Below are 27,238 nucleotides of genomic sequence, written 5' to 3'. Positions count from 1 at the left end.
ATGAGGAGTTCGCTGAGGGGTGGCAGGGCAAGGGTCATGGGGACACACGGCGAGCGTCAAAGGGAGGGAACCAGGGGAGGTGGCGGCCAGCGGGGGAGGGGCGGGATACACTACGGGTACGGAGGTGGGGGAGAGGTGGGGTACACAAGGGGTGCAGGGGTGGGGAAGGGGGTGGGGAGGGGCACACCACGGGGACCGGGTGGGGGTACACTGGGTGGGGGCGGGGAGGGGCGGGGCACACTACGGGGACGGGGGCGGGGGCGGGCCCATTGTGGTGGGAGGGTCAAAGGGTGGGGCCCACAGCGGTTCTGCAAGGCCCGAGGGGGCGGAGTCGAGCCCCACGAACTTCCGCTTCGACAGGCTCCGCCCTGCCGTTTCCGCTTCCGGCCCGTTTCCGTGCCTGCGTCCTGGTGTCGGTTGTCAGGGGCCGACCGGGGTTCCGCTCGCCACGCGGACCTGGTTCCACTCCGGTGTCCATGGCCCGGGGCTTCATCTCGGGCTCTCGAGGAGTCCCGGCCCCGCGCCGCTCGGAGGGACTCGCCTCGCAGACGCCCCCGGCCGTCCGCGCCCTGACCCCAGGCCCCCTTGGGTCCCCGCCCCGCGTGGGGGCCTCGGAGCGCCGGCCCGCGACGGGCGGGCGGAGCTCGCGCCTGGACGGATGGAGGGGCCGAGGCTGCTCGAGAGGAATCACACAGCAGGCGAGGGAGGGCCTGGGAGTGCTCCCCGCGTTTATTAGTGTCGCATCAGCACCTTAAAATACTCCACGTGGTCACATAACGTGAGATTAGAATCTGTTTTCCAAAAACGCTATTTACATTAATCCTGTTTTCCATTAAAAAAAAACACACAAAAACCTAGCAACACGTACATCCTAGAAACCAAACAACGCACAAAGAACTGGACGGGGGGTCTGCAGGAACGCACGGCGGCACCCCTTAGCCTCCCCTGGGGGAGGGACCCCCAAGCCCAGTCCTCAGGCCCCTGCCAAGGACTTATCTTCCTCTCCACCGGAGGACAGGACGGGTCTCGGGAGGGGTCAAGGAACAGGTGTAGGGGTCAGGCAACTGGCCTTTGGGAGCAAGTGGCCTGGTCTTGTCATGAGGAACCTGTTCTGGGACAAAGGCCAGTCAGGTCTTCATATCTGGGAGTGAGGACAGGGCAGCAATGCTGGCCCTGGCTGCTCTGATCTGCCTGCCGCTGCACAGAGACCTTTGGTTCTGGGCCCAGAGTCCCTCTCCTTCCGGATCTGCAGCCGTGACACTGACTCGGGACACCGGCCTGCATGCCCTGAGGAGATGGGAACCCAGGGGACCAACACAAGGAGGGAGAAGCAGTGGCCCGGATACAGGGCTGGAGCTCACCTCCACGGGACCTCAGCGAGGGCAGAGCTTGCCCACACCATGCCACCAGGCCCACGAGGAGCCTGGCCTTACCCGAAGGTGGCTGGTGGCTTAACCTTTGAGTCCTAAGGACCACTGGTCACCCAATGGGCTGAGGACCCCTGCTCCTGTCCTGTGGGTCATGGTCTGGGGCCCGTGTTCCTCACTTGCCCCCACCGCCCTCCACGTGCTCACGGCTGCACTGGCTCAGTCACAGACGGCTTTGGCTTCTGCATCACCTTCCTCCCAGGGACAAAGTGCTTTTGTATGTATCCTCAGAACAGCTCCATGAGGTAGGCTGGGGAAACGTGACCATCCCCGTTTAGCCGATGGGGAAACCGAGGCACCAGCGTGAGCAAAGCCCAGGTCTCCAAGTGAGTTATGGTGGTTGGGGTCATCTGCACGACCTCCTGGGCCCATAAACAGTGTGGCCGGTGGGCCCCGTGGCACTGGACAGACCACAACTGGGCTCTGCAGGCCCAGCGGCACAGGGTGGAGGTGCTGGGTGTCTTCTCCTTGTGGGTACAAGGACACAGGGAGGCGTGAGGAAGACAGCTCACAGTAGGGGTGGATGGGACAGCCCCCTTTGGCCCTTCTTCTAAAACTAGCTCTGCAGCTGGAAAGTTAAGTCAAGGGTGTGTCACCTGCACCTCCTTCCCGTTGAGTGTGACCTTTGGAAACGCGAGCAGTAACCAAGGCCCTGAGGCCAGTGGTGGGAACGAGGGGGGAGGCTCAAGGTCCCCAGGCTGCTTCTGAGTGTAGCCGCAGGCAGATGCTGCATAGGCCGCCCAAGGGGTCCTCAGCTCAGCGGCCTGCACCCTCCCCCAGGTCCTTCCCAGGGAGGGGCAGGGCCCCTGGTCCAAGGCCATGTCCAAACGCTGTCTGCCAGCTAGGTCCAAGGCCCTCAGCCATGGACACTCGGACCCCGTACAGCCACCTGGGGGAGGTAAGCAGGTAATAAAATAGGCCATTTTCCATCCACTAAGTGGGACCCCTCTGTGCCACAGGCTGTTGGTGAGGCCCGTCCTCCAGAAGAGCGGGAAAGGCCTGCAGCCTGTCTGCGTTTGGCACTGTTTCTGAGCACAGCATGTGTGGCTCTCGGCCCTGGGAAACTGGGCTCACAGCCCCCTGGGTGGGTCACCACGGTCCTACCGCCACAGCTGCCAAGGGGCAGGAGCTGGGGGGCTCTTCCTGTGGAGTGCTGGGGTGCAGGCCTGTGGGGTAGTGGGAGGACTGGCGAGGACCCCGGCCTCAGGTGGAGGGTAGGCTCGCCCCCCTCCGCAGGGACCCAGACCACAAACATCTCTGTCCTGAGGAGCCCGGCCTAGAGGTGGGGCCCCAGCTTCACCCACAGCCCCAACGGGGCTTGGCCCCTATGGTCTGGCCGCCTTGTCTGAGCTCTAACTGGCCACATTAGTGTTTCAGAGGACAAACACCTGGCTGCCTGGCCAAACACCTCCCAGCCAGCACGGGGGCTGGGGTGGGGGCAGGAGGTGGCAGCTGCGGAAGCCACCGTGCCCACTAAGTCTGGGGCAGGCACAACTCGCAGAAGCAGAGCGGCGCCGCGGGGACGGCCGGGGGGGAGCAGTGGGTGTGGGGGGCGGGGACCCCGGGCAGCACAGCTGCTCTGCCTCAGCCCTAAGGGGCTGTCGGGGCTTCAGAAGAGCAACGTCTTTTTGGCAGCTACATTGCAACATGTATTTGAAAGCATTAAAAAATCCGCGACTATAAAACCGCCACTGCCCCCTGTGGCTGGAGGTCACTGGGATCCACGAGTGGGCGGTGCCGGGGCATCTCTTGCCTGGTTGGTGGCTGGGGCCCAGGGCTGGGCTGACTGGCCTGACTGGCCTCTGTTCTGCCCAGGACGCCCCCGACAGAAGGCTGGCCTTTGGCCTCTGGCCACCCAGCTCGGTGCCTGGGCACACAGGCAGCCGGGGGTCGGGGTGGCCGCCTGCCGGACCCTGGCTCCGAGGAAGCAGAGTCCTGGCTTTCAGGAAGGACAGGACGCAAAGGCAAGAACCTTTCTTGTTGGGGGGCTGGGTGGGGGGAGTCCTGAGGCCACAACACACCTTCCACGATTCTCAAGTTCAACACTGTCCGCCTGACCTCCCACCCCTGCCGAACGTTCTGGTTAAGAAGCAGAGCAGTTGTGGGGTCCCGGTGGGGGGCTGCCCCGTTAGTTTCCAGGTAGTGAGCATGTTCATACTTAAGACTGTTTTTCTCTGGGTTTTTAAGGGTCTGTCTCTGCAGTAAACTGAAATGTTAACAGAAAAGCAGCTGGGCCCTCCCGGCGCTCGGCCATCGCAGGGCTGCAGGGCGGGGAGCCGGCGCGGCCCCTTGGCAGGCGGGGCTAAAAGGTGGACTTGGAGTGTCCGAAGATGCAGATGGGGAAGTGCTTGACGTGGGAGGACCACTGGGCCGCCAGCTGGAAGAACTTGACGTCGTTCCACTCCACACCGTCGATGAGGACTGTGGGGGACAAGACCGCCTGACCCACCTGCCCCTCCTCCAGGCCGTGGCACAGAACGAGGCTGGAGGGCCTGACACCCCCGGGGACTCCCAGGCGACACTCGCTGGTTCTCAGTGGCCCCGTAGGAAGAGGTCTGGGACGGCCCAGCCCACCTTGCTGACCTTCCTGCCAGCTGCCCACCACCGCCCCCACGGCCAGCCCCTTCCCGACTTCAGGGGACCTGCTTGTCCACAGCCCCTCTGCCTCAGCAGGGGTCTGCAAACCCAATTTAAAACACTCTCCACTTAAACCAGAAAATCAACAGAGGCAGGCAGACTTGAGCTCATGAAAAAAGAAAAATCTCGAGAGCTCATATTCTGTTATTTGCAGAGTATCTTCTATAGAAAGGCTGAGATAAAGCACAAAGGGCTGAGAAAACCATTCCACGCACACGAATAGCCTCCTCCACGCGTATTCAAAGCTCAAACTACGCAGTATGACTTCATAGCAAACCAAAGCATTTCCCGAGGAGAACTTAGAAAAGCCACCCAGCTCGGCTCTGGTTTACTTCCATATCCTCCCCCCACACACACTCCCGCTGGGGGACAGAGAGAGAGACAGAGGAGAGACGGAGAGACAGAGAGAGAGACAGAGAGAGGGAGGCAGGGAGGCAGGGAGGGGGCAGCGCTCACCCCGCAGCATGTTCTGCTGATGCTTGGCGGTGCAGATGAGGCGGCTGATGCCCTCGATGCACTGGCTTTTGGACTCTACATCCTTGTCCTTGGTTTTCTTGGGCAAAAACATCACTAGGAGGAAAAGGGGCTGTGCTGTCCTCCCGTTGTCCCTCAGGGATGGGGGGGTAGCAGGGGCTGTGGGCTCACCTTGGCCCTTGGACCCTGCTCATCTGGACCCCCTTCCGCACGGACCCGGCCTGCCACCGCCCGCCCACCAGGAGGCCTTTGCCCGGGGCTCTGGACAGAAGCGGCCCCCAGGCCTGTGGTGCCCTCAGGGCCTGCCCAGCGGCCCCTTCGATTGTCCCGACAGCCAGCCCGCCTCCCCACCTCACCCTTCTTGTTCTTCTCCTTGGTGACCACGGTCATGGACATGGTGGGCGTGGCCGCAGCCTCGCCGCTGCTGGGCAGCCTGCTGACCTGGAGAGACCGGAAGGTGCACTTGAGTGTGTTTTTGGTGGTGGGCGGGTCCTTCCTCTCCGCATCTCTCTTCCTGTCTGCGGGCTGGGCTGCCGTCCAGTAATCCACCTGCAGCCCCATCAGCTCGGCGCCGACGCCCTGGCTGTGAAAGACGAGGGAGGCTCACCCCTCCGTCCTCAGCGGGTGACGGCAGCACCCCCACAGCTGGCACAGGCGAGGAGGCGCCCGCTGGTGCCTGTGCTGCCCGACATCGGGGGACCACCGGCAGCAGCTGAGGACGGAGGGGAGCTCGGGGCCCAGAGCCCGCTGGCGGGCCGTCCTGGTCTCCTGGGGCAGCCCCATCTGCACCCGTGGCTCCAGCATCGTCACGATGCTGGGGTCACCCAGGAGTGTCCAGACCTGCCGCCTGCCCACGCTGCCGCTCTGTCTGGTGGGCCCAGGCCCACCGACCCCTTGGAGGTGCAGTCTCAGGGCCCAAGTCCTCCCCGACCCTGCGGCGGTCCTGCCTGGGTGAGCTCTGCTCACGAGAGCCTCGAGGGCATCCGACGGGGGCTGCGGACCCCCCACCCACTGTCCCCGCGCCTTCTACTCACATCTGAGTTTCCAAAATCCCCTCTGTGTGCAGAGCACCCCGTATTTGTACTCTGTAGTTCCCGTCCCTAGGAAGGCAGGGGGTGGGGCGAGGTGGGGAGACACCAGGCCAGGACTGAGCAGTCCAGCGCCCCGACTCACTTGTGTGATGAGCCTTGGTCGACACCACCACGGCCCCTGCAGGGCCGCTGAGCCCACCTTCCGCCCTGACCCTCTGCTTCCTGGCACCCCAGGGTACAGCCAGGGACCACGAGGAACTGCCAGTGTTCTCAGCACAGTCCCTGCTGCGCTGGGGGGACGGACGGCGTGAGCTGGGGGGCAGCGTCCGCCCACATGGCTGCTTTTACCTGGGGGAGGACAGGCCCCCGCTCACCGACGGGGAGGAGGGCGGGGTGGGTGAGGCCTCCTTGGCCGCGGGAGATGTGGACGGCGGGGTGGACGAGAGTGCGCTGGAGCCCGAGGGGGCCGCGTCATCTGAGTCACCTTGGGAAGGAGTCGGGGGCCAGTGCTGAGCTCCCGCGCTGCTCTGCCCCAAGCCCTCTGGACCCAGACATGGCAGGGAGGCCAGGCAGCTGTGGGCTGGGTGGGGGCATGTGTGGGAAGTGGGAGACCCCTCCCCCCGCCCCCCCCACCCCCCGCTTAGGCTGAGGGGGAGCTGTCAGGCCTCCAGGGTCAGGAGTGGCCCATCCATGGGGAACAGAAGCCCCTCAGCAAGGTGCGTGTTGGTGCTGGGGCTGCCCCGGCCCTCCTGCACCCCAGCCCCCAATGCAGGGATGATGGAGTTACCTGAAGTGGCCGAAGATGGCTCCACTATTCCAACCTTCACCACCTAGAAGGCAACGGAACGTGCTGGCAGTGGCCCGGGGGTGGCGCTGGGACTCCACACCGGGCAGGGACCTGTTTTCCTACCACCCATCCTCCATGTGCCCCCAGCCCCCAGGAACTCCTGGGGCCGAGCCAGGTCCCAGCCCCTCAGTCTGTGGGACAGAGCTAAGCTCAAGGGAGCCACCGCCTGCGTGGTCAGCCACGGTACGGGCCCTGCTGAGGGACCTCCCTGTGCAGGGGGCATGTTTGGGAGGCGCCCTTGAATTAAAGCAAGCTCTGTGGCCACCCCTCACTCCCGGAACGAAGGCTGCCAGCCAGCCCCTGGCCTGGCCCTGAGCTGTGGCCAGCATTCAGGACACACGTGGCCTCCGGCAGGACTGGCGCCCTACCTCCACGAGCGAACCTCTCAGGGCCCACACCCTGGACTCAGCAAACTGCGTGCCTGTGAGACTGGCGGGCGCAGATGTCAGCAGGTCAGGTGCTGGAGTGAGGGAGCCCTGCCCAGCGGGGCCCTAAGGCAGCCCTGGGGCCTGCTCCAAACCCGCGTGGGCTGCTGGTGGGGGAGGGGGGGCCTGGCCCCACCCTGACCAGGGCGGGAGCTGTGTCACGTGAAAGAAATCACGACAACAACGGCTCCTGCCTCGGTCACGCGGTGGCATCTCAAGTGCAGCCAGCGGGACAGGCCCTCCTGTCACCGCAGCAGCTTCCTCAGGACAGGCTGCTCCGGACCAGCACCCTCCAAGTACAGCCAGCAGCCACCTGACGCCTGAGCAGAGCGAACCACGGCCTAGAGGCCCTGCTGTCTGCCAGGCTGCCATACGGCTCTCACAGCAGAGGCCGGGCTGGAGACCACGGTGGGACCACAGGCTGTGGACGCGTGGCCTGGCCAGCGAGGAGTAGCCCTTACTCCTTGGCAGTGGGAAAAAGCAAAACCTCCCAACTTACAGGGGTGATCCCAGCCGAGCAAGCCTGCCCTGCGGCTCCCAGAGGACAGAGGCAGCCCTCTGCCCCCACCCCAGGCGGGGCCTGTCCTGAGGCCCGCCGACCCTCGGTACCCCCTGAAGAGCTGAGCCTGACACTGGGCCCGGACACCCAGGACGGTGCTGAGAACTGGATCCTCACCCCCAGGTGGGCTGCCTGCTTCCACATGTCAGGCCCCAGCAGAGCCGGGGCAGCGATACGCCTGGGCTCACCCCCCAACCGCAGCAAGAAAAAACAGAGAGCTTTAGGGTGGGAGAAACGTATAAGGCAAGTCCTCAGCTCAAACTGGTGAGGAAGGTTCTGGAACAGATCAAGTTAATGCAAGAACAGAGCGATTATGGAAGACCTCTTGGCAGAGGAACGGTCTCGCGGCAGCAGGCGGAGCCAGCCAGGCGGCAGCGAAGCTCTGCGCAGGGCATTGCCTGCCCGAGCAGTACTCACCCCTACGAAGGGAATGAACTTCTGAGAGGACTCTTCGTCGGGGCTAAGACGAGGGAAACAGACAGTTAGCTCTCTCCCCGAGGGACAGGCCCTTTCGGAGCGGCCCTGCCCCACCCACTGCCTCGCTCCCACCCTCCCGCAGGACGCCTGGTCTGGACCTCAGACCCGCAAACCCTTCTGACATACAGCAAGGGCAAACGCATCTCTGCACCGAGGTCCAGAGGCCCACGGGACAGCCCAGAGGGGAAGGGTGGAGAGTGCAGCCTCGCCCAGGAATCCGCCACTCTATCCTGGGGGCCTGGGGCTCGGGGCAGCCAGCCCAGCCCAGCCCAAAGGTCTTCCTGCTGGCCCCACTCACTGAGCCCCGAGAGGCCGGCTTTCTGTGCCCCCAGGATGCCCCAGGAACAGTCTGGGCCTCTGCCAGTGATCGGGGGTGACTGGCCCAAGCCAGGCTAGGGAGGTTTTCTCCCAGACGGTCTGGGTAAAGCTGGTGCCCACTGTGGGGGGGGCCTATCTCCAGGACTTTGGCCTCAGTGATGGGGTGCACACGCCACGTTCTAACAGAACGATGCCCCAAGAGGAGCCCGAGGGCGAGACTGAGGCTCTGTGGGCTGTGCTGCTGCTCTGTGCCCACGGGCTCTGCAGGACTTCTGGCAGAACCTCAGCCTCGCCGGAACCGCTGGTCACAGCCCATCGGTGGCAAAGGCATCCAGTGTCCAAGGGCCCTGGGTGCGGGTGTTGGCAGGAGCCGAGGGGGTGCAAACCCGTCTCTTCCTCTCCCTCTTCCCCAGCCAGGGCTGCTCCTGCCCCCGCCTGGTGTCCGCCTTAGCCTGGGCTGTGGTCCGAGGGGTTCTCCCGCAGGACTGAGGCTCCACCGGCGGCTGGGAGAGCGCCTCCTTCTTGGCCGCCTCCGTGTAGGTCCCCAGGGCGGGGCCGGTCCTGAGCCTTCTGTCCCTCCCCCAGCTTCAGGGAAGATAGGCGCCCCTCCCCGCTTCCTCGGCTGGCGGCGTCCACCCAGCCGTGGGCCTGCTCTCCGAGCTGACCTCCCAGTTCCATTTGTCTCATCTCCCTAAACCAGAGCCTGTCGTCAAAGATCAACTCTTCTGCGGGTGAGTCCACACGTGCGCGCCACGCAAGGCAGTGGCCCAGGGGTGTCACTCAGGGAGAAGCCTCTGCTCCAAGCAGGTGGTTGGGGGGGCCTCCCTGGGTACCAACTCCCGGGACCAGGAGCCCCACGTCGCCAGAGCCTTCAAGAGGCCCTCCCCTCCCTGCCCCTGTGGGGCGGCGGAGGCCTGCACCTGGCTGGCGCTCCCCGTGAAGTGTGGCCACCAGCTGGCCAAGTGACCCTGGCCCAGGGGCCAGCACAAAGTGCTGTCAGGCTGGTCCCGGCAGGAGCCGCCGCCCCCCCCCCAAGGCACCCCCGGGATCTGGGCACCCACGACCTCTGCCCCGGCACCACCCACCCCACCTTCGCAAAAGAGACAGCAAATGTCTTTGGGTGAAAGACCCAGGTTCAGTCCATCCAATTGAAAATGACCAGATTACCAGTCTCTCTCCCCCTTGCAAGGAGAGTACAGTTGGAAGAGAAAACTTCTCTTTTTTCATTTCAAGCAACGAATCAACCCAAATCCTGCGCCCAGACCTCCTTCTGCATGCAGGGCGGCAAGAAGCAGGAAGCCGGGTGGGGTCCCTGGCCCAGCGCACGGGAGGCTCGGACCCTCAGGGCTCCCACCCTCGGCGAGCCACGGCCCGTCCCCCCCCGCCCCTCCGCCCCACGATCGGCACGCAGAAAGGCAGGCAAACGGGGGCCTCAAGAGACGGGACTCAGGGACTGCTCGCCACAAACGCCAAAGCCAAGCCGCCCCTGGGCCATGCAGACCACATCCAGAACGCGGCACGCGCCCGGCGAGACGGGGGTGACACCAGCTTCCACCGAGACCCTCACCCTGGACCCTGGGTGCGGAGGGGCACACGTGTTCTTGGCAGGGCAGCGGACAGAACTCCTAGGGCCTGAGCCGCGGCTCTGCGGCAAGGCCCCTGGGCGTGGCTCCTGAGACCCGCACATGGGGGGTGGTGTGGCGTGCCTCCCCTTGAGGTGGGGGGGGGCTTGGAGGCTGAGGGGGCGCAGCCCACACGAGGCTGGTGTAGAGGCGCTGGGAAGCCCTCTAGCGGTTGCCCGGGGGGACAAACGGCGGGTCCGAGCCCAGGCCGGGAGCTGGCGCTGGGCAGATAGGCTCCTCCCTGCAGGTGCCCTCACGGGGCCTGGGCTGGAGAGGGACCAGAAGAGCCGTGCCCGCTGCCCATCCTCTCCTGGGTCTCCTGACCCCTCCAGGTGGACAGCAGCCTGTTCTCTGTCACAGCAGGCAAAGGCCGACCTGCTGCGCTTCCAGCCCCGGGCTCCAAGCGTGGATGGCACGCTGCCTTCACAGGGCTCCAGCAGGGCATCCGGAGCCCCCGCCCGACCCCCCATGCCGGTGTCACCACTGTAACGCGGAGGCGGGGGCACGAGGCACGGAGGAGGCTCAGGGTCTCCTAAGCCCCGGCTCGAGGCTCACGAGCGCCAACCGCAGCACAGTCGAGAAGCTGTGGCCCAGGCAGCGCAGCATGCCGCGGACTCCCGGCGCCTCGGCTGGGGGGGGGGGGAGGGGAGGGAAGCCGGCGCAGGCCCACAGGACAGCCCGAGGGGTCAGCAGCGCACACCACGGCTGGTCTTTCTCTAGTCCCTGAGGCTTGTTTAGCAGGACAGTCCAACGAGCTTAGACCCCTCCTCCTGGTCTGGCCCAGGGCCCAGCAGAGAGGCCACTTGGGACCCAAGGACCCTCCCTGGGGGGCTTTCCCAGGAGAGCAAATAACCTGAGACCCATGGCAGAGAAGCGCCCTGAGGGACCCAGTGCAGGACGCCAGGCAGGCAGGGGCCCTGTGTGAAAGGGCAACTCTGGGAGCATCCGGAGCTCAGCTCCCAACAGACAGCCAAACCGAGGGCGGAGCCGCCTTGGGGGAGACGAGCACTTCGCCCGTGTGCAGCGGTCCCATCCAGGTAAACACGGCCTGGGTGCAGGGCGGCGGGGGCTTGGAGCTGGCCACTGACCACTGCCGTCACCCAGGGCGAGCTCCCCATCCCCTCTCCCCACCGCCCCCACGTGGAGGGTCCGCATGAACGCCATCCTCCCCCAGCTGCTGGTACCATGTGCTGGGAGCAAGGCCCACAGTCGGAGAGAGCTGCCAGCACCCGGCAGCTCTCGGGGTGAAACCAGCCCCTGCTGCTCATTTAAGAGGCAGCGCCGCCAGGCTTCAGAGATGGAGCAGCTCAGGGAGAAGAAGTTCAGTCGGCCATTTCTTAAACCCAAACTCAGAACGGAAACAAAGAGCCTGCCCGGCGACTTGCAGGCAGCAGGCTTTTGTCGCTGCAGCTGGGTGGGGGCCCGAGTGCAGGCCTGGCTAGGGCAGCTGGCAGTGCACCGGGGCCCACCTGCTGACACTGCTAAACAGCCTTAAAGACCAGCCAGCGGGCAGAAGGGGGCGCGGCCCCAGGGACAGCGGTACCTGAGAGTAAAGTCAAAATGAAAGTTCTTTCTCCTTTTCAGAAAGCCACCAAAGAGAAAAACATGACGTTACTAGATGCTCAGGTGCGGCGAGGCACCCCCAGGCACGGCACCAGCACAGCGGTCCCCGTGCCCCGCGCAGAGGAAGAGCCGGGAACCTTGCGCTAGGCTGCGCGCTGGCCGCCTGCAGAGGCTTTGGCTCGATTCTGCCTCCGCCTTAAGGAGCTGAGCACCGTCCCCGACGGGAGCGGGGGAGCTGTACTTCATCAGCCCGGCGTGGTCTGCCTATTCCTGCCCTTCCCCACCCGGACGCCTCTGTCCGGGGGCTGGCTAAGGGGCCGCTCGATCCCCCAACCTGTGCGCCCAGGCCCACCCCGTCCTGGGCACGGCCCCTGACCACCGTCCTGCACTGGGCGGGGTGAGAAACGGGTCTCCCTGCCGGGAAGCCCCGCTATTGGAGGAGCGTGTGCCCAGGCTAGAGAAGGCAGGTCGCTGCTGGGGGCCAAGCACCAGGACCACTATTCTTGTAACTTTTACTACCGGAAGTCCCAACACACACAACGAGAAAGAAAAAGCGACCAGCTCATTCTAACTCCGATACGCATCGGGAAAGGGTGCAGCGGTCGAGGAGAACTGGGGGCTGCTCGGATGGCTCACAGGCTCCCCCGATCCCAGCTCGGCTTCCCTCCCGCAGAGCCCAATGAGCAACCCAAGGAGCTGGGACAGCGAGAACTGCGGGCTGCCCGCTGAGACCGCAGAGGGACGGTGGGTCGCTGCCGCCGCCCCACACCCACCCAGGCCCCAGGAGGTACCTCTTCTGCTTGTAGGTCAGCATGGCCTCCGCGATGGGCAGCTGGTGGGCGCAGTTGGCCCCTGAGATGTACTGCGTGATCCTCGACACAATGTCCGGCGTGTCCTGCACTGCACGAGGAAACCAGGAGGGGTTCGTGGGGTGCTGCACGCCAGCACCCCGAATCCAGGCGGCCATGCTGGGGGCGGCTGAGCAGCTCCTCTGGCAGCCACCCTCACGGGGTCCTGGGGAGGGCAGCAAGGCCTGTCCAAGTCCTGAAGAGCCCTCCCCGGGGGCCCGGTCGCCAAGGACCTCTGAGACTCACGGTGGGCAAAGGGAAGCATCCTGGCCGAGGCTCCACTGGCCCGGCCCGCTGACCCCACCTCCCTCCCAGGCGCTCAGGCCCCAGAGGGGCCTGAGAAAAAGGCAGGCACACAAGTCGCATCTCAGGGGACAGCGAATGACTCAGGTTCTCACGGAGGCTTGGTGGGGTGGGCGCCAGGGCTGGGTGGGCGTGGCGACGTGGGCACGCGCGCGAGGGGCGTGGCAGCGTGGGCTCGAGGGCGGGGGCGCAAGGGGCGTGGTCGGGGCCCGGGCCTCACCGGCGCTCTGGGCCTCCAGCTTGTTGAATAGGTCTCTCCAGGTCAGATCCTGGAAGAAGTTGTTGTACCTGTAGTCCACGGAGCCCAGGTATCTGGCCACCGGGTGGGAGCCTGCGAGCCGAGGGGAGAGCATCAGGATGCGCGGACCCCGCGCGCAGTTCCGCGCCTCCCCGATGACTTCGGCCCCCAACGCCCGGTCCCCAAGGAAGCGGCTTCTCGGCCTCCTTGGAACACAGATCACTCGGCCGGACCGAGGTGTGTCCTGCAGACCAGACGGCCTCTTGCGCTGCGGGGAGGGGTCTCCTCTACACCTCAGCCCTTTCCAGGAGACAGATTTGTTTGCAACATACTGCGTAAGCCGAAAAATGGGATTTTGGTTTTGATTTGCAGAGGATTCTGATAACTTTAAGAGGTTAATAACCAACCCCTGCTTGGCACTTTGACAACAAATCCAAGACGACATCGAGTCGCCCAAGCTGCGGGGCCTGCGGGCGCTCGGAGGGCGGACGCCGCTGCCGGGCATCCGCGTGGCTCCTGCGGAGGACTCAAGCGCGCCCCTCACCCAGCGGGATGACGAGGAAGCGCATGTAGCCCAGCCAGTCGGGGGTCTTGTGGGACAGCTGCTCCACGAAGAGCCGCAGAATGGCGCTGAGGTAATGCTGCGCTCCCGCCACGGCGATCTTCACGGGGGTCGGCGGCTGGGAATTGCAGTTGCAGCTGCGGTCCCGCAGGCAGGACGAGAGGGAACAGACGCCTCAGGGAGCCGCCCCCGCCGCGAGGGCCGTCCTCGCTGGGCCCGAGGGGGGCCCCAGGGCGCCCCTGCTCCCCTCCACCCGGCCTCTCCCGCGGCTCACGCTGATGGAGTCACCGGAACCCAGGCCCCCCAGACCCGCCCAGGATTCCCCCAGCGCTGAGGAAGCTCCCGCCTGGGCCACTGCTCTCCTCCCTGCCCTGGCAAGACTGCGGATCGGCAGGACGGAGCCACACAAAACGCTGGGGTGCAGAGATCCCCATGGACTCCCGGGCGGCAGCCACGGAGGGTGTGGGACTCACTATCTCTGTATCCGAGAGACGATGGTGCTGAAGGCCGCCTGGACGTCGGCAGCAGAGCACGTGCACACCACGGGGAGCGTGTGCCGCTGCAGGACGTCTGAGAGGAACTGGGAGGCGGCGGAGGGTGAGCCTCCGAGCCACCCACCACCAGCCTCGCCTGTGAGCGCGCCTCGGTCAGGGTCCTCAAACAGGCAAGGCTGGCCAGACACCCCCGCCACTCCATCCTGCGGGTGGACGCCCAGCCCCTGGACGCTCCACCCTGCAGAGGCTGCACTGCCCTTCCCCCCTCCCCTCTGCGGGGAGGCTGCGCCGCCGCCTCCCCCCTCCCCTCTGCAGGGAGGATGGGCCGCCCCCTCCCCCCTCCCCTCTGCGGGGAGGATGCGCCGCCCCTCCCCACCTGCCCCTGCCAGTCCGAGGTGTTGACAAGAATGATGTTTTCGGGGAGCTGGTCATCTGAGATGAGGATGTGGTTTAACTGGTCATACACAGTCTTCCTGGGGATCTGAAGACACAGTGCCCGCCGAACCCAGCGTGAGGGGAGCTGCGCCTGCCCCTCACCTGCTCAGCCCCACTCCCTCTCCAGCAGCCACCTGGGAGGGCTCAGACACACGGCCTCGCTGTGGACAGCGGCCACGGGGCTGAAGGCGCTGCAGCGAGGCGGCAGCAGCAGCGGCAGTGGGCTGTCCCGACAAGCCCTCCAGGTAGAGAACAAGCGCCCTCGCCTTGGAGCCGCCCACCCTGGGCCAGCCAGGGGTGGCCGGGGTCCCCGCCCTGGGCTGGGCACCCACCTGCAGCTGGCTCCGAGTGTCCGGGCAGCGCTCGTTGTCCAGGCTGTTGGCCCGCTCGTTCTGCGGACGCGCCGGCTGCCGCTCCTTCAGCGACGTGCTCCGGCCCCGGCGGCCGGCCTGCTTCCCCTCGGCCCTGCGGGGGAAGGGACGGGCTGGGGCAGCCTGCAGGAACTCACTGCCCCAGTCAGGGGCCACCCAGCAGCAGAGGCAGTTGAGGATGGTCGTGGTGTGGTGTGCGCTGTCAGGCAGCAGGGCCGAAGGCCACACAGAGCCCACGAACCCCAGAGGGCCCGAGGGGCACCTGTGGGGACTGAGACCTCCCACGCCCGGGACACAAGCCTGGTGCAGCCCAGTGCCCGGCGGCCTGGAGCTCCTCCCGACCCTGACACAGGCCTCTGTGCGCCCCAGCCAGGCCAGTGCCAGCGCCCAGACCCACTGCTTCTGGAAACTTCCTGTCACAGAAACATGACAGGGCACCCTGGTGCTCGAGGTGCCTGCCCCGCTGGGTCTCACGCCAGGGCAGGGGCTGCCATCGGGTGAAGAGCTAGGCTGGGGGTTTCAATACCAAATGCCGTATCAGTGCTGGGTTTTGTTTCTCGTTTCTGTGAGTAGACGTGCGTGGGGTGGCGGGCAGGCGGTGGGCAGTGAGGGCTGATCTGTGGGGCACCACCCTTGAAAATCGGGGCATAAGGCCTGATGCAGCGTGCTGAGCGACAGCTGCCCGGGACTGCAGCCCCGGGAGAGGGCGGAGCAGAGGCCCATGCCGGCTCTGTGGCCCTCCAGGGGGCAGCGAGCTGTGGGGTGGGATCTGAGGCCCTGAGGCAGTGGTGGGCATGTGGCCAACTGTGGCCGGGGGCGGGGGGGGGGGAGGTGGGAGGTGACCACGCAGGGCAGCTCAGAGGGCGAGGGTGGGTGCCCAAGGAAGGAGCAGCAGAGCCGGAGCAAGGACCTGATCGAGGTGGGGGAGGGGAAGAGGGCACGTGAGGGACCCAGAAGGTTCGTCCACCACCAGGAAGCCACCTGAGGTCACTGCACCTCAGACCCCAGCTTTTGATGCGGCGCTCACCCAATTACATGACCCACTCTGGGAGGCAGGGTCCTCGGGACCCCGGCCCAGTTGCCACCCCCTCCCCCGCCCCACAGACGTCCTGCGCTGGACCCCTCACAGTCCGTGAGGGCTGCTGTGCCCATCCACACAGGCGCTGGGTCCAGCTCTCCCGACGCAGCGCACGTGGGCTCAGCGGGGCACACCCTACGTGCTCCGGCACCCAGCACCACGGGAGCAGCGGCACCTAGCACAAGCCCTGCTCCACTCGTACAGTCCCTGGTCCAGGAGAACGTGAGTCAAGGACAGCGGGACCTCCCCTGCCCTCGGAGCAAGCAGCCACACCTCGGCCCGGTCAGACCTGCAGGAGGCTAGTTCGGTGCGGATGGGGGGTGGGGGTCCAATGTGGACCTCCCGGGACGGGCCTGGAGACCTGAGTGCTTCCCAGGTGACTCTCATCCGGTCAGACGGTCCCTCCCACACGGGCCCACACAGGCATTGCCGGCCTGATGGCCTCCCCGGGCGGCCAGTCACCTGGTGGAGGGAATGACCAGAGACTCTGTCTTGGTGATCCGCCCGCTGGGTGGCAGCTTCTCGGTGAACGTGTCCAGGGCAGAGGGCTCCACCTCCGGGCTGTCCTCGGGCGGGGCTGGCTGCTCCCCCGGGGTGGGCGCGCTCTGACGGACAGAGAATGGCGCTGGTCAGGAACGCACGCCCCCCGGGGCCTCCTCTCGGCCATGCGCTCCTGTGCCAGAGGGGCCCTGGGTTGGGTGAGGCTGCCTAGGCCTCTCTTGGTCTGGTGGCTCCCTGCGTGTGGACACGGCCACGTGCTGCCCTGGGAAGTGAGCTGACTTCACCCTCCAACCACAGGGCTCAGTCCTGGCTGCCACCGAGAGAGCCGCACCAACCCTCCCCAAACCTCCTCTGGACCTTCCCTAAGAACCCTCAGGAGGGCAGCAGGAACCAGCCGTGGTGCTCACGGGCCGTGCCTGACAGGGAAGCGTGGGGACGCCTGCTGCCCCCCAGAGCTGGGGTGAATCCGGGGGGCCTTGACCATCCCCCTGCGGTGCGGTGAATCCGGGGGGCCCTGAACGTCCCCCAGGGGTGGGGGTGAATCCGGGGGGCCCTGACCGTCCCCCTGGGGTGGGGTGAATCCGGGGGGCCCTGAACGTCCCCCTGGGGTGGGGTGAATCCGGGGGGACCTGACCGTCCCCCTGGGGTGGGGTGAATCCGGGGGGCCCTGACCGTCCCCCTGGAGTGGGGTGAATCCGGGGATCCCTGACCGTTCCCCTGGCATGGGGTGAAACCTGGCCCCCTCCCTGGGGTGGGGGTGAGTTCAGGGGCGCCTTCGTGGTTCTGTGCACAGGTTCTGGGTGGCGGAAGCAGGAGGACCTGCCGGTCAGGGATCAGACCCCTAGAGGCAGCACGTAAGTGGGCTCTCTGTTGGCACCCGTGAACGTGGCCCCGCCTGCTCACATGGGCCACGGAATCGGAGATGCTGTCACTTGGCTGCTTCCCTCCGAGGGCCCGCGTCTTCTCAGGCACGTCAGCCTGTGTGGACGAGACGGGAGGGAATCAGGCTGTGTCCGACCATGGCACCGAGGCTGGCTCACCTCTGGGCAGGGGGTTCTGGGCTTGGAGGCAGCCTGGGGAGACTGGCCAGGACTTCCTGGACTGTGGGTTCAGGGTCACCCCACGACTGTCACCTGGAGCCTGGCAGGGGGACCCGGGCCGAGCATGCTTGGCCTTGGGTCGGCCCAGCACCAATGCGCAAGCTGCCTCGAGGGGCTCAGACAGGAAGGGTCAGGGTGCCCCACCCCACCCGAGGGTGCGCCCCCCCCCCACCCGAGGGCCCCCGTGGGAGCACGGGGCTGCCTGGCTCCGGGCCGCTCACCGGACTCGGAGGCTCCTTCTGGCTCCGGGCACTGTGGATACTCCCGATCTCTGTCTGCGAGCTGGAGTGGGACAAGCCTTCGAAGTACGGCCTGGGTGGCGCGGACGGAGAGCGCGTTATTCTCCAGTACCTCCCCGAGCTGAAGGCGCAGCCGCTGCGCCTGGCGGGGTCAGACGCGCAGCAGGGCCCCCACCCTCGAGGACCGTGGCACAGGCGAGGACCCGAGGGCCTGAGAGCAGCTGAGCAGACCTGTGCCCCAAAACCCCATCCGCTCTCGGCCTCGGCCCTGGCGGGGTGGCCAGCGGCACACGTTGACAGCTGCACCCGACACCCGGGCTGGAGGCCTGTCGGGTGGGGAACCCACAGCCAGCTTGCAGGAGCCGAAGGTCAAGCTAAAACGAGGGACGGGACTCACGCAGTGTCTGGTGACGAAGCCACGTGGGGCGGGACCACGGTGCGTGGCAGGAGGGTCAGGCCTGAGACGCCACGCCTCAGCCCCAGGACTGGGACGCGGGCTGGCCAGGGCTTGCCCTGCAGGCACAGCTAACGTTATGGAGGGAGCTACAGGCGGGGACGGCCCGGGTCAGCCGGGCACCGAGGTAGTCACGGCGGCTGATAAAAGCAGAGATCTCCAACTGAAGGCAGAGAGGGGTCGGGGGGCAAACACCGAGGGACACGACCGCCGTGCTGGCCTTAAAGGTGGGGGGAGCAGCAGGTAGAAGGGAGGCAGGAGCCCCGTCCTGCAGCCGCCTGGCTGAGCCCCCAGGAGGCCAGCGGCCGACACCCTGACTTGAGCCCACAGTCTCCAACCTCCCAGAGGAGGGTAACTGGGCAGTTGAGTCAAAGGTCGCCGGTCAGCAGCTGGGGACGCTGCACTGGGAGGTGGGTGTGCGAGGCTGCAGCGGGAGCTGGAGGGCAGGTGACGGAATGGCCACCCCTTTCTCGTGTGTGCTTCCTTGTGTCTGACTTATGCTTGTTTTAAGTTTAAAAACCAACCGGTCCGCATACCTCTCCGCCTGACTTGGACGCCCTCCACCCCCACCGGCTCCTGAGGCGGACTCAGACCCGTGTGCTCTCTCCACCAGGCCGGGCATCAGCACCCGCATCACCTGTCCCCCAGACTCCCTTCCAGCACCAGCCATGCCGCACCCGTGCCCCTGGGGGGTGGCCCCAGCACGCCCCTCGTCTCCGCGTCGGACGGAGCCCTGTGGGCCCGTGTTCGCCGGTCCCCTCCTGTGATGCCCAGCCAGCACCCCCTCCCCAGCCCACATCCCCCCACCCCCCGCCCAGGGCCCGCCTTCCACACAACTTCCCGGCCCGCCCCCCTCCTGCCCCAACACCACGGCCTCCTGCAGGGATGACCCGAGCTGCTCCCAGCAGATCCCAGAGAGACCTTTTCCAGATACAAACTGGACCCTGTCACTTCGCCACTTCTCACCTCTGGAAGCACCGCAGACCTGGGGCACCGTTGGGGTCTGCGGCTCCTGCTCTCCCCTCCCCAGAGCCTGCACCCCCGAGGGCCTGCTTTCTCACAAACCACCTTTCCCTCCGGCCCGGACGACCCCCCAGATGGACTTCCTCCTGGGCTGGCCTCTGCCAACCTCCAGCTTTGAAGGCAGACGGCCGTGTCCACTGTGTCCCAGCGTGGTGGCATACGCCGGCCAGCGGCTGTGCCCACCTGAGCTTTGGCTTGGGGGTGCTGAGGACGCTGTCGTCGTCCTCCATGTCGGGGCCGCTGTCACTGGGGTTCTCCATGTCCAGCGTGTCGTACAGAAGGTCCAGGTCCTCCTCCACCTCGGGGACATGCTCTGCAGGGTCCTGCTCCGAGTCCAGGACCTACGTGGGATCCGAGGTGTGAGGCTGGCCCGGTGGGACGGGGCTCCTGAGGGACAGGTGGGAGGAGGGCGCACGGCCGCCCAGCACCCCTCCTCCAGCCTGTGCCACCAGCCAGTCCCTTGGGGACCTCCGGTCACCGGGCGCTGCGCAGGGGGCTCTTCTCCCCAGCCTCAGAAGCTTTAACACCCCAACGCACCCTTTAGAGCACCAAGCGGTGCTATGACAGTGTGTGCTGTGGTGTGGCACCGCCACGATCAGGACGTAAACGGTTTCCCTCCCCAGGCACCCCCTGCCCCCGACGGTCCCCCCACCCAGCCCCGTGCCCCGGGCCTTTCCCAGGATGGCACACGAATGGAACTGCTCCACGTGCAGCCTCCCCTCACTCAGCGTGACGCGTGTGTGTGTGTAAGTGGGCTTGCCCACAGCCTGCTCCTTCTTGACAGTGGGCCACCCAAGGGAGGGGTCACAGTATGTCTGACCAACGGCCGGTGGAGGACAGGGCGACGCGCCCAGCGTCTGCACTACAGGTGAAGCTCCTGTGACTGTTTATCAGTGGACGTGCTAAACGTCTGGACGTGTTTCCATCTCTCGTAGGGAAGTACTCAGCAGTGGGTGCTGGGTGCCTGGCAAGCCTTCCAAGGCACCGCTGGCCTGTTTTCCACAGTGGCTGCACCGCTTCCGTTCCCTCCAGCACGTGTGAGGGTTCCCACTGTTACACACCCTTGTCGACACTTATCTTCCGTGTTCCTGGTGACGGCCGCCCTAGTGGGTATTAAGAGGAGTCTGTGGTTCTGATCTGTGTTCGCCAAAGACTAGAGATGCCAAGCATCTCTTCACGGGCTGATTGGCTGTATTTCTTCTTTGGAGAACTATCTAGTCAGATCCTTTGCCCAATTTTTAAAGTGGACAATTAATTTTTTAACTGCATTGTTCTGTTTTTGAGTTGTAAGTGTTCTTTATGTATTCTGGATACAAGTCTCTTATCAGATATATGATTTTTTAAAATTTATTTGATTTATCTATTTTTGGCTGCGTTGGGTCTTCATTGCTGCGTGCAGGCTTTCTCTAGTTGCGGCGAGTGGGGGCTGCTCTTCGTTGTAGTGCGCGGGCTTCTCATTGCGGCGGCTTCTCTTGTTGCGGAGCACGGGCTCTAGGCACGCGGGCTTCAGTAGTTGTGGCACGTGGGCTCAGTAGTTGTGGCTCGAGGGCTCTAGAGCGCAGGCTCAGTAGTTGTGGCGCACAGGCTTAGTTGCTCCGCAGCATGTGGGATCTTCCCAGACCAGGGCTCGAACCCGTGTCCCCTGCGTTGACAGGGGGATTCTGAACCACTGCGCCACCAGGGAAGCCCCAGATATATGATGTGCAAAAAATTTTTCCCATTCTGTGGGCTGTTGTTTCATTTTCTTGATGGTATTGTTGTAAGCACAGCAAGTTTAAATTTTGATGTAGTCCAACTTACCTATTTTTTCTTCGTTTGCTCATGCTTTTGGTGTCATTATCTAAAAAACCATTGCCTGACCCAAGATCACAAATACCGCTGTTTTTTTCTAAGAGGTCTATAGTTTCAGCTTGTACATTTAGATCTCTGACCCGTTTTGAGTTAATTTTTGTAGGCTGTGGCGTGAGGTAGGGGTCCAGCTTCACTCTTCTGTGTGCAGATATCCAGTCGTGCCAGCACTATTTGCTGAAAAGGCTATTCTTCTCCCCACTGAATGGTCTTCGCAGCTTGTCGAAAATCAACCGATCATAAATAGAAGAACTTATTTCTGGACTCTTAACCTTACTTCGTTGACCCGCCACAGTCTCATGACAGGAGCTTTAGGTAAGTTTTGAAAATGGACAGGTGAGTCCTCCAACTTGTGCTTTTTTTTTTTTTTTTTTTTTTGTGGTACGCGGGCCTCTCACTGTTGTGGCCTCTCCCGTTGTGGAGCACAGGCTCCGGTCGCGCAGGCTCAGCGGCCATGGCTCACAGGCCCAGCCGCTCCGCGGCATGTGGGATCTTCCCGGACCGGGGCACAAACCCGTGTCCCCAGCATCGGCAGGCGGACTCTCAATCACTGCGCCACCAGGGAAGCCCCAACTTGTGCTTTTTCAGGATTGTTTTGTTGCTTCTGCGTCCCTTGCATTTCCACATAAGTTTCAGGACTAGCTGGTTGGTTTCTGCAAAAAGGCAGCTGGTGATTTGATAGGAATCATGTTGACGCTGTGGGTCAGTGTGGGAAGGACCGTGGCTGAGCCGGGCCCATTTCGAGCAGCTGACCCGCTAAGAGCTGCTGCAAGAGGATGCCCCACCACCGCGCGTGGACGCACAGCCGTGGCTTCCGGGAAGCACACAGCTCACTTTACGGGCCATCGTGACACATGTGATAACGATGTCTTGGGGCTTCGATACTTAAATGCCACCTCTCCTGGGTGGGTCCAGAACCTGGGGACTAATTTTCCTCTGATCACATTAAAAAAAAGTTTTGTTTTTTTTTTTCTGGTTATCACAGTTACACAAAGTCATCATTTGGAGACTAGAAAAAAGCTAAAAGAAAAAATTTGAAAACACATAGTATGTTGATCGTGGGGAGGCAGTGTGTGGGGTGACAGGGCACATGGGAACTGTGCTCAGTTTTGCTGTGAACCTAAAACTGCCCTAAAAAATAAAGTTGATTGATAAAAAAACACAAAACACAGAAACCCGTGGTCACACCCCCCACAGAAAATGTCCCGCCCTCCTCCAGATCTGTTCAGAGCAGGCTGTCAAGAAACACAGCAGGCGTCACCTGGGGCCCTGCCTGCCCCTCGAGCGCCCCCGGGGCAGGCGCCACCATCGCCCTCGCTCCTGGAGACGGCAGTGACGTCCAGAGGGCCACGGCGGCAGCGAACAGCAGAGCGGGACCCGCCGGAACCGGCCTCCAGAGCCCTACCCCGACCGGACGCGGGGCTGCCACGGGGGGAGGGGCTGCGCACTCACCTCGTCGGAAACTTTAAATCTCCGCAGCAGGGCCACGACCTTCTGCTTGAAGTTCTGTTGCTGCGAGACAAGCAGGCCGGCATCAGAGCCCTTGGAGCCGCTTCCCGGAGGACGCAGTGGGGCCGGCACCGGGCTGCACCGCGAGGGCGGCCTCAGCCGGCGGGGGCACAGCTCAGACACGCGGCAACACCTATGAACTTGAACACGGCTGCCGGCACTTTAACAACAGTAAGCGTTTTCACAAGCCTCTGAAACCACAGCTGTGGTCGGACTAAGAAATGGACCCAGAGAAGGGCTGTCAGCCTCAGAGCCGGCGAAGGGGAGCCGCAGGGAGGGCGTATCTATGGTTGTGCCAGTGACGCCCCCGCCCTCCCTCCTCGGGACCTAGGGCGTGGTCAGGGCGCATCGGAGCCTGAGCCCATCTGCTCCTGGTGCTGCCCTGGCCACTGGCCTCCGACCGAGGCCACCCAAAAGGAGGCCCACGCCCCCTCCACAGAAGTTGGGCCTCGGGTCCTGGACCTGAGGCTCAAACAGGTACTGTCACAGCAGCGCGAGGGCCTCCACACTACGGTCCAGAACACGCGCGTCACCCGGTATACGGGGACCAGCCCACGGTCTCCCAGCACGGCTGGGGGGCAGTGGTCTCTGGGGCTGGGCTGAGCCATCAGCACCGGGGCTTCCCGGGTCTCCCTTCGAGCTGGCCTGGCCTGGGGCCGCAGGGCAGAGTGGCTCGGCACTGTAAGCTCGCCCAGGAGCTCTGGCACCGGGGCTGGACGATTCATGATGGGCCACGGCCCCTGCCTGGATTTCCCTCCTAAAGGAGGAGCCTGGCAGCCCTTCCAAGCCCCTGGGCACAGAGCAGAGCCGGGGGCGGGGGCTGGCCTCACACTGGGCGTGTCTGGGCCAAGCGGCAGAGGACCGGCCCTCAGCTCTGCTCCGAGAGTGGCCTTGCCCCCTGTCCTCTGGGCTGTGGGCCACAGCCCCCCTCCCAGGGCAAGGCCGTGGCACGGGGTCTCCCCGCCTTCATGCTGTATTTGGGGAAGAGACTGGGCCTCTGAAGAAGCCACAGGGCTGGGCTCAGGGGACAGCGCGTGTGCCCATGTGATCCCAGGGCAGGCCGCCTCACGTCCTGACCCGCCCCTCCCGAGGGCTCCACCCGGCCCCCACCCCGGGTCCCCACCCCGTACCCTTCCCCAGTGTTAGTAAAACCAGTTTCCACCGACCCTGGTCATGGACGTCGTTCTTACTATCGATCGCCGTTGCTTCTTGGGCTTCCCCACGTCGAAGTCATCCTCGTCCAAATCCTGCAGAGACACGTGGCACCTGGGCCAGGCCACCCTCAGTACACGTGGGACCCTGCCCCTGCCTGCTGTGCCCCTGGCCCAGGGCCGACCCACGTGGATGTGCGGCCTCCCTGGGCGGCCTGGGGAGGGGCCTGGTCTCCTGGGCATCCCAGTGCGTCTGCTGACACCCTCCAGCCCCGGGGACGGGGACGGGGACCAGGCTCCCAGCCCCCTATGCCCCCTGCTACCCTGGCAACAGTGGCTCTGGGGGGGCCCGGGCCCGTCCACGGCGGGCTGCACAGCTGCTGGGGTCTGGTAGGGGCCGGGCACGGGGCGCTGGGAGCCTCGAGGCCGGCACCCCCCGGGCCCCGCGTTACCTGCCCCTGCACGGCGTCGTCGCTGGCTTCCTGCTCGGAGGAGAAGCTCTCGTACTCCTCCTCGGAGTAGTTATCTGCGGGGTGAGCAGATGGAAGGGGGGGCGCCTCGACGTTCCAGCCCGTGTCCCAGCAATAAGGTGGCGCCCCAGTGACTGCCCCCCGCCCCCGGCGTGCAGGGGAGCCACGAGGACACAGCCCCACACGCGGCAGATGGACTGTCGGGGGGCAGGGGCTGCACGTTGTAGCCCCCCACCGTGGCCCCCAGCCCTTCTGCCCGTCACAGGGCTCAAACTGGGTCTCCTGCTCGACTAGGCCCCCACTGGCCCACCCTCGCCTCAGGGGAGATGGTGACCCCAACTGCGACGGAGGTGACAGCCCACACCACGACCGTGCCAGACCCTGGGAGGCACCATGGTCGACCCCATGACCTGCTTCCTGACCGTGTCCCAGTGCGCAGGCAGGGCTGACATGCCTGCAGCCCAGAGAGTAGCCGCAGACCCTCACATCCCCTCCCCAACCTCTCGAGCCCACGGGCCAGCGGCCAGGAGGCGGCGCCCGCGACAGCAGCGCTGCCTCAGCTGCCCTCACCGGTGGACTTGGCCTTGGGGCCGGCCTGCATGGTGCTGTCCTCGTGGTCGATAGGCTGGCTGGACAGGGAGAAGATCCAGATCTCGGCCACCTTGACCGCGGCCTCCTTGATGTTGCTGCAGAGGCTCAGCACCTGGCCGCCCTCCGACGGCTGCTGCATCACCTGTGGGCAGGGCGCGGTTCTAGAGGCCTCACCAGCCTCACCCTGCGGGGGGCACACGCTGGGGGTCGGGTGGGCTTTCCCCTGGCGGTGACGGCAGGGGTGCACTCTGCAGGGCAAGCACGGTGGCAGGGGGCAGTGCAGGAGGACACGAGGACAGGGGGCCCGCGGACGGGCCAAGAGAGGAGACACGGGAGCAGGGTGGACGGGCTGGGAGGGAGCACACCGGGCCAGGCTGGGAGGTCAGCCAGGCCCCGCCCCTAAGGACTGGAGGCCATCAGGGAGGAGGGTCGGCGGCAGCGAGCAGTGTGTGAAGCCACGCAGGGGCCAGTCCAGGCACAGCCACCGACTCTCGGGACTCAACCCCAGGAACCCGTGTCCCTGGGGGACCAAGTGCAAGCCGGGGCTCTGGTGCCGCGGAGCTGACATGCACCAGGTTTGGCCCACCAGGAGGATGAGACCCTGCGGCCGTTCTGATCATGAGAGAATCAAATAAACTGGGGAGAGCGGCAGAGCCCCCCTGCGTCCCCCGCCCGGTGCCAGCCTGAGCCCCGCGCTGGTCCCAGACGCCCAAGCCGTTCACCTTCACGGGGTCTCGTCATGATAACCCAGCGAATGTGTGCCTCTGCGTTTTAGGAGCTGCGTTTGGGGTCATTTGATCACATCTAGATGCTGGGGTTTTATGGACCAGATTCTTTTTTAATTTGGGGGGGCTTAGTTGTGGGGGGGAAACTCCTTAGTCAAGTAAGAAAGTAAGAATTTTGAGAAAAGTAACATCACCTATCACCATCAGTGAAAAAGCCAAGTTAAAAAAGGTGAGCTGGCAGCCCCTCTGACCCACACCAGCACGTGTCCACCCACCCCAGGGAGCCCCCGTCCCGCCGAGCAGGACGTCCAGGAGGGACAGCGTGGGGCAAGGGCGCCTGGAGGGAGGCCGCCGCCCAGCCGCCCTAACCTCGGCCATGTTGATGGAACCAGCCGCCAGCGTTTTGTAGCCCAGGATCGTCCGGTTCTTGTACCGCTTTCTTCGCTGCAACATGATCTGAAGCTTGTTGCCTTCTCTTTTCAAGAAGTGGGGGTACTGCGGGAGAAGGAGGGGGGTCACAGCAATGAAGGCAGCCACGCCCACCGACACCCACGAGGTCTCACGCACCCAAGCCCCAGGGTTCCCTCCCTGCTGGTCATCAAGGGCCTCGGTCGCCAGGAACAGCCCCTGGTGGCAGATGCGCCCTCGGGAGGCCCTGCGCATCTGTGGACATGCAGTAACTGCCCAGCAGTGCTTCCGCCTGGCGGTCCAGCGGGCCGTGCCCCCAGCACTCCAGGTCCAGGCCGCCTGCGCCTGCTCGTGGGACACTGCAGAGCTCGTGTGCCCACAGCAGACGTGCACGCTTCCTCAAGGTTCACCAATAAAAACCTCCTTTCAAAGCCGGGGCACGACGGGACTGCCCTCCACCTTGACTGCGGTGGCGGTTACACACCTGTGCACCACAAAGCCGTGAACTTAAAAACAGTGAACCGTACATTTTGGAAATTATACTCGGTAAACCTGACTCCCGGGGAGTCCTCTGGCGGTCCAGTGGTTAAGACCCCCCCTTCCACTGCAGGGGGTGTGGGTTTGGCCGGGGAACTAAGATCCCACGTGCCTCGGGGCATGGCCAAAAAATAAAAATAATACAAAAAACCCAAAGCTGCCGTGGGTCTGGGCTCCGGCGGAGCCAGGCACCGCCCGGTGAGGTGGTCTTGGGGGAGGGCAGAGGCGGACGGGCAGGGTTCTCACAGACTCGCCAAAGCGCGGCCCTGTCTTCTACACTCACAGGGAGAATGGAGGAGTTTAATGTATCGGAAAAGCACTGATAATAAATACAGCAAGTGTCTTCAGCCAGAACTACACCCACTGAATTTAAATAATGCAGATCTTAATTATGCAAAGAGACGCGGGGGTGGGGGCGGGGTGAGGAGGCTGGGGGCGGGGGAGGGCTGATCTACTCACGCCCCCCACCCGGGGGGGCCTCTGCTTCACACGGTGGGGGGGTCCCAGTCTAAACAGCCCACGTTCACTGCCAGCACAGCCCAAAATAATACTCCCGAGGGGTTTGAACTCGCGACACCGAGTTTCCATAGGTTCCTCCCCATCTTTCTTTTTCTTTTTTTAAACAAGGTTGTTTTTTTGAGTGGCTTCCCTCAGCCCCCGCTCCCCCATCTTTTCTAAACACAGGAATGAGGCGACCTAAACCCATCATCTGAGTTTTGGCCTCACTACGTTCTCTTCATCGTGGGAATGCGACGAGAGACTTGACCTCATAAGCAAGCACATCTCTAACCTCGGAGAGTGAGCCCTGTGGGAGAGGGGACCTCCGTGGCCACAGGGGCTGCGGGAAGGGTGAGGGTGGGGGTCCCCCTGGAGGCCCACCTGCAGGGAGAACGTCAGCGCCAGGTCAGTTTCCACTTGTCCACTGGGGGGCAGCACGATCTCGTGGGACCGCAGGATCCGCTTGGAGCCCTGG

The 27,238-nt window shown here is 64.5% G+C and overlaps 1 protein-coding gene across 11 annotated transcripts in view; it reads right to left on the bottom strand.

Annotated features, from left to right (window-relative positions):
* Positions 1-3,349: 3,349 nt before the first annotated feature.
* The window catches only part of PACS2 (phosphofurin acidic cluster sorting protein 2), a 60,240-nt gene continuing 36,351 nt past the window's right edge, over positions 3,350-27,238 (bottom strand). For 2 of the 11 annotated variants that reach the window (XM_060291340.2, XM_060291362.1), the window contains 23 exons: positions 27,145-27,234; positions 25,690-25,815; positions 24,575-24,737; positions 23,987-24,060; positions 23,550-23,630; positions 22,327-22,386; positions 19,210-19,367; positions 17,532-17,622; positions 17,114-17,188; positions 16,172-16,314; positions 14,593-14,725; positions 14,202-14,306; positions 13,805-13,911; positions 13,314-13,468; positions 12,752-12,862; positions 12,172-12,280; positions 11,361-11,393; positions 7,818-7,860; positions 6,357-6,399; positions 5,918-6,149; positions 4,895-5,121; positions 4,521-4,634; positions 3,350-3,848 (listed from right to left, as the gene is read on the bottom strand). In XM_060291340.2, the coding sequence (XP_060147323.1) occupies positions 3,730-3,848; positions 4,521-4,634; positions 4,895-5,121; positions 5,918-6,149; positions 6,357-6,399; positions 7,818-7,860; positions 11,361-11,393; positions 12,172-12,280; positions 12,752-12,862; positions 13,314-13,468; positions 13,805-13,911; positions 14,202-14,306; positions 14,593-14,725; positions 16,172-16,314; positions 17,114-17,188; positions 17,532-17,622; positions 19,210-19,367; positions 22,327-22,386; positions 23,550-23,630; positions 23,987-24,060; positions 24,575-24,737; positions 25,690-25,815; positions 27,145-27,234 (2,592 nt within the window). In that variant the 3' untranslated portion in view covers positions 3,350-3,729. Of the gene's footprint in view, positions 3,849-4,520; positions 4,635-4,894; positions 5,122-5,917; positions 6,150-6,356; positions 6,400-7,817; positions 7,861-11,360; positions 11,394-12,171; positions 12,281-12,751; positions 12,863-13,313; positions 13,469-13,804; positions 13,912-14,201; positions 14,307-14,592; positions 14,726-16,171; positions 16,315-17,113; positions 17,189-17,531; positions 17,623-19,209; positions 19,368-22,326; positions 22,387-23,549; positions 23,631-23,986; positions 24,061-24,574; positions 24,738-25,689; positions 25,816-27,144; positions 27,235-27,238 lie in introns of those variants that run through there. The other 9 variants (XM_060291342.2, XM_060291341.2, XM_030883150.3 and 6 more) reach the window with 9 other exon arrangements.

Source organism: Globicephala melas, chromosome 2, assembly GCF_963455315.2.
Source record: "Globicephala melas chromosome 2, mGloMel1.2, whole genome shotgun sequence".
Taxonomy (NCBI): Eukaryota; Metazoa; Chordata; class Mammalia; order Artiodactyla; family Delphinidae; genus Globicephala; species Globicephala melas.
The sequence above is the reverse complement of the archived record's forward strand: the minus strand, read 5'-3'. Positions and strand labels throughout refer to the sequence as shown.